The sequence below is a fragment of the Hippopotamus amphibius genome, chromosome 2, assembly GCF_030028045.1.
Source record: "Hippopotamus amphibius kiboko isolate mHipAmp2 chromosome 2, mHipAmp2.hap2, whole genome shotgun sequence".
NCBI classification, from domain to species: Eukaryota; Metazoa; Chordata; class Mammalia; order Artiodactyla; family Hippopotamidae; genus Hippopotamus; species Hippopotamus amphibius.
Window position 1 is genome coordinate 6871347 of NC_080187.1, and position 10564 is coordinate 6881910.

The window sequence follows — 10564 nt, forward strand, 5'->3', positions numbered from 1 at the left end:
TTCCGGGTCCTGGGGGCGGGGCCGCAGCGGACTCCGCCCCGCGACCGGCTCACCCAGCCCCGTGGGCTCCCGACCTGACTTGAGTAGGGTCCCGGGGAGAACTTACCGGCTTTAAAGAGCCGCAGCGCCCACCCTGTCCCACCTCCAGCTTGTGCAACAGCTCATCTGGAGGCGGCAAGGCTGGACTTTTAAAAACGAGCGTTCTGTGGATTTTCCACTGGGTAAAAAGGGGAGCCTTATTCACGCCTTAATTCCACCCATAACAATTAACATCTTAAAATATACAGATCCAAAAAAAAAAAAAAGAAAATACCCTTGACAGTGCCGAGGGGTTGCCACTCCAAAAATAAGCAGAGCAAGTCCGTGAAGTTTCCATTCCCAAAAGGTTGCCCTCGGCTAGGCTCCTCCCATACAGAGGAATTCTGGAGCTGTCCCTGAAGCAGCCTTGATGGAAATTTGAGTTTGCAGGTTAGGTAGACCTTGTGAACCTCTCCAAGCCTCAGTCTTCACTTCTGCCAGACAGATGGAATGCTCAGAGGGTTAAGTTTGTGGGATATTGTGCGCCCGGCCCTTAGCTCTGTGCTTGGAGCCAGCTCTCAGTAAATAGAAGCTTACTCATAATATTCATCACAATATTCATCTATAACATAATATTCACAATATTCATCATAAGTTCTTTTTTCCTAAACTGACATCCTGGCTTAGATTTACAGTGCGTCTCTCTGGATGTGGCACACGGAAGGTGCTTAAAGTGTGTTTGCTCTAATGAAGTGAAAGCTATGATATAGCTGTCCATATTATGTGGCATCCTATCATATAGCTGTCCCAAATCTGTCCATATCATGTGGCATCCTCGCTAGGGCACTCCAGGTTAGACTTGGTTCCTCTGGCCTGGGCCCCTCTCCCCAAACTTCATTTTCCATGTCTCTACGGCAAGGGGATAAATCTTGGGCAATCTCAATCTGGAGGCTTCTGTAATCTTTGGGGGGCAGCTCTGAGCCTAGCTCTTTTAAGGGTACCTAAAAATCTGCCCCTACCTTTTTTTTTTTTCCTGTCAATGGAAGAAAAACACCCTTCCCTACACCTGGACTCCAAGGCCTTTCCAGGTCTGGCAGGTCCACTAACCTCAAAGCCTCTTGTATCTCTGAATTCCCAAGCCTCGCACATAATAGATGCTCAATAAATGTTTGTAGTGTGTAAGGGCTGGAGGGCTCCTTAGAAATCATCTAGGTAGTCTGGTGTTCCTTATCCGCATACTCTTAGAATAAATATAAAAATTTCTTACCTTCCCCACTCAATATTCTAACTTCCCAAGGAGGTAAGCCCTTCCATCCCCAGTTGAGGAGTATTTGTGGGAATACATTACATTGTCTTGGACGCCTCCTCTAGGCAGATGCCTTATAATTTGAATTCTAAAGTCATTCTTTCCATTTTCAAATTGAAAAATCCTACTGGCCCAGTGAAATTACTGGTCCAAACTACCCTTGTCCCCCACTCAAGTTTTACAATCAAGCGTCTTCCCTGCCCCCTCCCAGCCAAAAGTCACAGATGGAACCCAACAGTCCATTTTACCATGGAGCCCTGAGAAAGGAGAGACATCCAGCATCACACAGCAAGCAGAAGCAGAGAGTGGACTCAAAACTTGTTCCCGTAGTTTCCAGGCCCACCACATTCTTATTGCCTCGCCTTCCAATGGAAGTTCCACCTCCGAAGCCACCCAGCCCACACATGACCCACCTGAGCCTCCCAGATCCAGAGAGGGTTGCTGAACCCCGGGCCCTCCATCCCTGGCTTGGGCCTGGCTGCCCAGGCCGGGAGTCCCACGCCCCCTTGTGACTGCAACCGTGGCATCCTGAACACAACAGCCCCGCCCTCTGCCCCCAGTCTCAGCATCTACTTGGCCTTGAGTGTGGGGCGGATCACAATGACCCTGGAGAGGCCATGGAGGCAGCAGGGAAGGGCCAGCAGAGGCACCAAGCCGGGAAGATGGGCTATCCCAAGGGCCAGCCCACCTTTTAGGTGGCTCTAAATTCAGGGGACCGTCTCCGGCCCCACCCCAAAGCCCCACTAGGGTGAGTGTGACCCTAGGAGCCAGCTCAGAGCTGACAACAGTCTGAGAGTGGGGTGTGGGAGGGAGGAAGCAGCCTCTGAGACCCCAGTGTCAGAAGTTGGAGGTGGGTCTGGGGCTCTGTCTCCCAAAGCAGGAGTTTGTTAAAAATATGTGTCTTGGCCCCACCTCAGACCTGGTGAATCAGAATCTGGGGTATCTGTGTTTTCCACAAACTTCCACACAAGGGACTCTGGGGCTCCAGCAGGACTGGGCAACTGCAGGGCAGGTCACCCTTTCAAGCTGGTTCCAGGTTTCCCAATTTCCCACCCAAGCTCTAATAATAACAGGAACAGCATGGTGAACACTGTGAGGTGCGAAGAGCTCTCTACCACGGGGTGCTTTCATTCTCACAAAGGAGCAGGTGCTGGGTTATCCCCATTCTACAGATGAGGGCACTGAGAGCAGTTAATTAATTGGTTTGCCCAAGGGTACAGCTAATAAGTAGTGGAGCTGAGACTAAATAATAATGTTTAATAATAATAACAATAACAACAGCTAGGTTTTGTTGAGCACGTAAAACGGGGCCGGCATTATTCTAAGCCATTTACATGTGCTCGCTCATTTAAACGTCACAGCAACTCAAAAGGTGGGTACTCTCACCGTCCCCATTCTTCAGGTGAAGAAACAGAGCATCGGGGCACTCCAGCCTGCAGCCACTTACTGTCTGGGGAGCCAGTGGTGGTTCCCCCGAACCACACTGCCCAGCTCTGGGCGCTATGGCCTGGGGGCTGGTCTACGCCCTCCTTTCCACATCACACGGCACCCCGCGCCCCCACTGGCGTGAGGATGCCCTGAGCGAGCGCAGGGCCAGACATGCCCTGGCGTCACCCCAGCTCCTGGGCCCAGCAGGTGGCGCCCGAGAGGCTCCCCGGCGGAGATGATCGCAAACCCAGGGACCCCTTGCCGCCTAGGCTGCTGCTGCCCGAGCTCCGAGCAGCCTCTGGCACCGGGGTCTCCGGGGGCTCGAGGGCGTCGGAGGGCGGCGCCGAGTGGTGGCGGGTCCCCGCGTGTGAGCCCTCGCACTCAGATCCCGCGGTGGGCATCAGGCGCCCCCGGTCGCGCCTGCCCGTCCTGCCCACCGTGGCCCAACGGGCGGCGCGGAACCGGACAGGGCTGAGGTCGCTGCTGCTGCCGCCCCTGCTCTTGGCCGGCGAGCCCCGGGAACCCGCGCCCCCGGGCTCCGGGCCTGGACCGTGCGAGAAGCCCCGCAGGGGCTCGGCTAGGGAGACTCCCGATTCCTTGGGCGCCCTCCTAGGAGAGTTCCTCCCGGGCAGGTTCCGGCAGTTCCTGCGCAAGTTGGGGGCTGAGTCTGCAGAGCAGCGGAGGCCACGGAGTGAGGCCCCTACGACCCCCCCAGGGGGCGGGGCAAGGGCAGGGCCGAGTCATTTCCGGTGGGGGGGGGTCTCACCACCTGGCATAAAATGATGCCAGTGTTAGTAGAGTATGCCTGGCAGAGTCCTGGGTGGTTGCCAGGACTACCACTGCCCCTATTGTACAGATGAGTAAACTGAGGCCCAAGGCCATGCAACCAGGAAGAACCTAGTAAGGACTGTCCCCAAGAGAAGGCTCATAACTATTTCCACCCCCTCCTGGCTCCCAGCATCTTCAGCATCGCAACATCAAAGGGGTGTGTCAGAGCACTGCATAAGTCCTCCTCAGTGCCCCAGCTACTCCTTCCTCCCAGACCTGGGGTAAGTGTCGGTGACCTGTTGCTGGGGACAGCGTTGTCATCAGTGCTCTGACAATGGGGGACCCTGATCACTCATGCCAGGTGTGGTCTATTTGTCTTCAAGGGGCCAGTCATCGTACTTCAAGAATAGTCTTAAGAAGATTTTGCTCCATCAGATACCTGCCCTGGGGCCCTTCAGGAGAGATCACTCACAATTCAGTACAGTCAAGAAGGCCAATCAGTGAGTTATGGGAGGATGGGGTAGGGGAGTGGTGAGAAAAAGCATTTCTTTCCTTCCTTTCTTTCCTCTGCCTTTCACTCAAGAATGTATCTATCTGTCCACCTATTCATCCATCTATGTGTCTATCCATGAAGCAGGTCTTCTCCCAACCTATTCAAGAGTCATCCATCAACATCTCTGAATCCATCCACCCATTAAGCAGGTCTTCTGCCAACACATTCATAATTCATCCATGAATCCATTCATATCTTCATTCTCCCATTCACCCATCCACCCTTGCATACATCTTATCTGTGAACCAGGCCTTTTACAACCTATTCATGAATCTCTCCATCCATTCATCCACCCGTGAATCAGGTCTCCTACTGATCCATTAATCCACCTATCCACCCATCCATCCATCCATCCATCCATCCACCCACCCATCCATCCATCCACCCATCCATCCATCCATCCATCCATCCAGCCAGCCAGCCAGCCAGCCATCCACCCATCCATCCAGTCATCCATCCATCCATCCATCCACCCATCCATCCAGTCATCCATCCAGTCATCCATCCACCCATGCATCCATCTGTCCATCCATCCATCCATCCATCCATCCATCCATCCATCCATCCATCCAGTCATCCATCCGTCCATCCACCCATCCATCCATCCATCCATCCATGCATCCATCCATCCATCCATCCACCCATCCAGTCATCCATCCATCCATCCATCCATCCACCCATCCATCCAGTCATCCAGCAGTTCCCAAGCTCCCACAGTTCTATCCATCTATCCATGAATCCCATGATTGATCATCTACCAAGCCTTCCATCCACTTGTAAATCCAGGATACTATCCATCTCTAAATCTAGTCATGAAGCCATGTACAAGTCTACATATCCATCTACATAATCATTCATCCACCCATCTGTCCATCCTCCTAAGAGCCAATCCTTCTATTAAGATCTTTTTGAGAATTTCCCTGGCTGTCCAGTGGTTAGGACTCGGCACTTTCACTGCCATGGCCCAGGTTCAATTCCTGGTGGGGGATCTAAGATCCTGCAAGCCATGCGATGGGGTCAAAAAAAAAAAAAAAAAGACCTTTTCATTAATTCATCCATCAGTCCATCCACTCACCCACCCACCTACCCAGTCTTCCATCCTTTCACCCAGCGCACCATTCATTCATCCATTTCTTCCTCTAACTTTTATTAGTTTTTACTATATGTCAAACATTGGGGGAAACAAAATAAGGGATGGGGATAGGCAGAGCCTGGGCATTAGAGTTCAGCTGGGCCTAGATGCTGTAGCTCTAATGGAGGGGGAAAAGAATGCAAGAATAATTCCTCCTGCTTAAACAGGCTTAAACATGAATGAAAGGTGAAGGGCATTGTCCATGAGTTTAAAGACCAAGGAGAGTAAATACACTAGACATGCCATTCCTTCTTATCCTGGGCCCATGGCAGATGGTACTAATTGATCACAGCACTTTTCCGCCACTGAGCCTCAGAACCCTCCCTGACACAATGCTCCAGGCAGACACCATCGACAGAGCAGAGTAGGTGCCAGAGATGAAATACATTTGCCAACCCAGGAATTTTAAATCAATCAGACCAAATAAACACACTACTTTTCACAAGATATAATAAATAAGAGTATGGAACTCATCATCTCAAATGTAAACAACAGCAGGGATGGATCCATTCACAGCGTTTCACATTCAGGAGCTAATCCTCGGGTGTGTGGGGCTCCCTCTTAGGTCCTGCTGGAGACACCCAGGTGCAGTAGAACAGGCTCCGGCAGCCTTTGAGAGGAGAAGCTGAGATTTCAGACCAGTGGGCACAGCTGGGCCGAGCCTTTGGCTGGTCCCAAGGCCAGCACCGAGCAGACGCGGATAAGCAGACAGCTGTTGTGTAACTAGGTCCCAATGCCTGTAGCCGACCCTGTCGTAGCTGTCTCTGGCTGCCGGGCTCTTTAATGGCTTCTGAAAAGCATCCCCTCTTTGTCCACATGGACATAAAGAAGTGGTCAGATAAAGGGTGACAAATATATCAGTAGGCAGGTACGTAAGGTCAAACGTGACATTTCTGAATAACAGAGCCATGGGTAGATGAAGCAAGCCCTCCTGCAGCCTTGCCCTGGAGGCTGAAATTAATAACAATAAATGTAACAATAACAGAGCACAGGCCCCTTGCCAGGCCCTGTATTAGATGTCTTGCATAAGCTATTTGATGTGCACCAAACTCTTATAAGGGTGCTGTTATTGCGCCTGCAATACATAGTACGAAATTTAAAGGGGAAAATGGTAAAATGGAGGCTGGAGGGTGGTGTGCCCCATGTCACTGGACTGGGAAGGGGCATAATTGAAATTGATGATTATGAGAACAGTTCTCAGTTAGAGATGTTTACCTTTGGCCCTGCAGACCCCAGGCAGGGGGTGCTTTGCAGTCCCTTTCATCTCTTCACAACCCTGTACGGTGGGCTCAATGATGATCTCCATTTTACAAACAAGGAAACTGAGGCTCAAAAGAGTTAGAATTGAAACCCAGGACTGCCTGACTCCAAAGTTCATAACCTCATTCTCTCTGATGAATTGCTTGATATATAAGAGTGCCGGCTCTGGAACCAGGATTCAGATCTTGGCTCCACCCCAACCAGCTGTGCCATCTTGGGCAAGTTGCAAAAAAAAAAAAAAACCTCTGTGCCTCAGTTTCCTCGTCTGTAAAGTGGGAATAATAATCGTGCTTCACAGTGTTGTGTGGCTTTGGTGGGCTGATGCCTGTTCCATGCTTAATTCATTGCCTGGAGGGCAGGAAGCGCTCAGAAGAGGCTGGCTGTGGTTGTCAGTGTCCCACAGCGAGCTCTGGCCCCAGTGGCTGTGTGTTGTCAGGGTGACATGGGGGGCTGGGAGCTCAGGCCCTGGTCCTCCCCTGCCCCTCTCGTCTCTCTCACCAGACCCCACACTACACAGGCCCCCAGGCTCAAGGCCGTGCTCACCCACAGCTCCTTGGGTGAAGGCACAGGACATCGCAGGCAGTGTTGCCCTTTCCGAGTGCGGTTCGCGGACGAGACGCTCCAGGACACAGCGCTCCGCTACTGGGAACGCAGCTGTGCAGGTGAGCAGACAGAGGGGGATCCCTGGGAATCCAGAAAATTCCAGCCTGAAACCTGGAGAGCAGAGGCTGTGGCCCTCGGTCCTGGGAGTTAGGGGCCGGCCCGCAATGCGCAAGAGGCCACTGACCTGCAGAAGAGGCCCCTGAACTGGCCTCTCTGGAGGCTGTTAGGGTGACCTTCAAGGACCAAGTAGAGGGTCTGAGGTCCAGCAGAGTGGTCCCAAGGCAGCTGGTGTCAGGGAAAAGCTGCACTTATGGCCCAGGAAACAGTGGCTGTCCAGGCCTGGCCACCACGGAAGGATTTCTTACTGCCAAGGGCTCCCACACGCCGTATCTACCCACCTTGGAATCTGCAGCCACAGCCTACAGACCCCACACATGGCCTCCAGGGGCTGGAGAAGGTAGGAACGAAGGCATTGGAAGCGCGTTTCCCATATCCATGAAAGCAGACCTCAGGGGCCTGGCTGGGGAGGTGCCCAGAAAATTCTAGAAGCTCACACCTCCACGGAAAGCCGGCACTGTCTGGTCCAGCAAAGAAGCTAGGAACCTAGCACCAGGCCCAGGTTCCCAGGCAGAACTTTGCCCTCGGCTCTTTGGGGATGGATGCGATAGTGTCCGTTTTGGCACAGTTTCCAGTGTTTTCAGAAGTGGGTATCAAGAGGCAGGAAGAATACACATCCTTGCTCTGGTGTGACTTTTCCCAAGTTCCCTTTCACCCATCTGCCGGCCCCTTCTCTCCTGAGGGTCCAGCAGTCCAACGGCCTCATCTATGTTTTAAGCACCGACTGTGTGCACTTTCAGGGAATGGCTGCCCCAAAGCCACACTGGGGGCAAAGCCCTCAAAATCCAGGACCTTGGCCAATTCAGAAGGAGCCCAACCCAGCCCCCTCAGGGTCACAGGAAGTTGGAGGTGGAAGTTGCAACTCTGCCCAACTTCTGGTCGTTCGATGGGGAAGCCAAGGCCCCAAGAGCAGATGACACAGCAGCCAAGAAGCCAGAGTGCCGCCTGGGCCACCCCTGGGAATCCAAGGAAAGGGGGCGCCTGGAGAAAGTTTCTTGGGGATGGCAATTGGCTGGCATGGGAGACACTTCCTTGTCAGCCACTGGGCACAGGGCTGTGGTCATACCCCGGGCGCCAGAGTGGGGCTCAGTGGCCGCTCCCCAGCCCTTTCCACCCTGGGGAATTTCGGGGTTCCTGAACAGCCGCAGGGGCAGCTGTTGGACAGGAAGCACTCTCCCTCCCCGTAGGATTCTCAGCATCATCTCTTGGATTTGCGTGGTGGGGTGACTGGCCTTCCCACTGTGGGAAAGGGAGCCCGTTTGGGGCTGGGGTAGGAGTGGGTGTGTGTGTGGCGCAGGGGCCGGGGAGGGGGGCGCACAGCTTGGGTAATAAAGGTAGAAACAGTCACGCAGGATAGTTTTAAAACCAGGGCCTTCCCTGGAGGCAGCCAGAAGGCGCTGGGGAGCCTTGAGTTGCCATGGAGATGGGGCTCTGCCCGGTCTTGCCTGCCAGGGGGAGGAGGGAAGGTGGGGGGTACAGGTGCCCTGCCTGGGTAGGCATCTCACCCATGCCCTCTCTCCTCCAGTCCGGCAGGGCATCTTCCAGAACAGGACAGCCAACCGGTCAGCAGCATTGGAGCGGGTGTTTGGGAGCGTTGGGAGATGGCTGGAGAGTTTGCCCAAAGCCCTGTACCCCAGGGCCAAGGAGGAGACCATGGCCAACTCATTCAGCTGGGACTTCCCTGGCCTGTGAGGCTTTGTGGGAGGGGAGGGGATTCACGTCTCCTCACCCTGTAAACCTCCCTGTCCAGCTGTGGTCTGGGCCCTTGAGGGCTATGCCAGCCATGGGTGGACCTGGAACTCAGGGTCCATGCCGCTCATGAGTTTCTGTCACCCTCAGGTCCACCCTGGAACCGAAAGGCCACCTCTCTGAGGACACCTCCGTGAACAGCAGCCTGCCCTTCATCCCCAGGCCCACCACCCAGAGGCACCGGGGGGACCTCAAAAGCTTTCTGGAGCAGGTGGGCAAATCGCCCTGTTCCTGGAGCCAGAAGATGGTGAGCAACTCCTGGCAGCGGGCCCCTCATGCCTGATGGGGGAGTGGTGCCCAGTGGGGTGGCCAGGGCTCTGGGTAGAGCTCCCATACATGCTTGACTAAGGGGTGGGCTCTCAGGCCGGGCTGCCTGGGTTCAGATCCCAGCTCCTAACTTGTGAACTGGTGGGGTCTTTTTTGTGTCAGTTTCCGCATCTGTAAAACGGGGCTGACTGCAGTCCCTGCCCCCTTGGACTGCAGTGTAGAAGCCCCCGTGGGCCCAGGGAAGCCCATCTCCTTCCCAGAGCCCCCCAAAATGCCCAGCTGGTCCTCCTTCTCACTCTAGGAGTCCTTCCTGCCCAGCTTGGTGTTGCACACAGTCCTGAAACGAGGCTGCCCCAAGGGGTACCAGCTCCTCCTGCCTTCAACGCCGCGTCACGCTCAGAGGTGAATGGTTGCTGATGCCCAAGCCCAGGCGTGGACATGAGTGAGGGGTGAGGAGAGGCCTTCCCTGACCCACAAATAAACGCACATCCCAGGTGGCTGTTTCCTGCTGCCGGCTCTCACCCTACAAACCTCTCCTGGTTGCTGGTCTTTGGGGGTCCTGGACCAGGGGGAGGGAAGGGGCAGAGTCACAGCTGGGATGAAGATGTGCAGGGAAGGCATCTTCAGGGGTCAGGCTTGCTCCAAGTGAGCCCCTCTTCTGGGAGGTGGGAGACCCTGCCACACACCTTGAACCTGGGAGCAAGCCTCTGTCAACCTAGATCAGCCCACATCTGAAACAGTCACCTGCCCCGGTGCCCCCATCCCAGCCTCCATCTTTGACTGGAACCAAAGGCTGCTTGCAGACCTCGCCTGTGGGGTGAGGGCGTCCAGACTCTGGCCGAAGGGACAAATATTGGCCTTCTGCGTTCCCCAGGCCAGGGTCTCACCATCTGGTCCCTGGAGGGCAAGCATCTGGGTAGGCAGGGGCGAGATGCTTTTCTCCCAGTTAAGGGAGGCAGCGCTGGGGGGCGGGGGGGAGCAGTGTTTAAAGTCACACAGAGGGTGGCAGGAACTGCCTGGAGTTCTTCTGACCGCTGCACTGACCCAGCAGGGCCACCCCCTTTTGCCTGCGTTCCAACTGCTGGGGCAAAGTGGAGCCCCTCCCCCCTCTCCTTGAAGCAGCGCTTTGGCTCCTACCCGTCGCCAAGCCCAGGATCGAGGTCTTTATCGCCACCTCCTGGCCACTGAGGAAACAGCCACGGAATCCACACCCACACGCGGTGCTGAGTAGGAAAGGATGGGATTTGGGCTGGACGGGCCGTGGGGATTTTAGGGCCAGGACGGGTGATGGATGGAGGAGACCTGTTTTGAAGAAGAGGCCTGGCTCCAGAACAAGGCCGCAGATCTACAAACCCTGTGGGGG

General features: G+C 54.7%; 1 protein-coding gene across 1 annotated transcript; it reads left to right on the forward strand.

The window, feature by feature from the left end:
- The first annotated feature begins 2923 nt into the window (after positions 1-2923).
- Positions 2924-9713, forward strand: C2H9orf50 (chromosome 2 C9orf50 homolog). The gene is made up of 8 exons (XM_057720577.1): positions 2924-3443; positions 3711-3801; positions 3904-4020; positions 4155-4157; positions 6967-7127; positions 8711-8873; positions 9025-9181; positions 9503-9713. The coding sequence occupies exons 1-8, from the start codon at positions 2924-2926 to the stop codon at positions 9605-9607; spliced, it is 1317 nt and encodes a 438-aa protein (XP_057576560.1). The 3' UTR covers positions 9608-9713.
- The last annotated feature ends 851 nt before the right edge of the window (positions 9714-10564 follow it).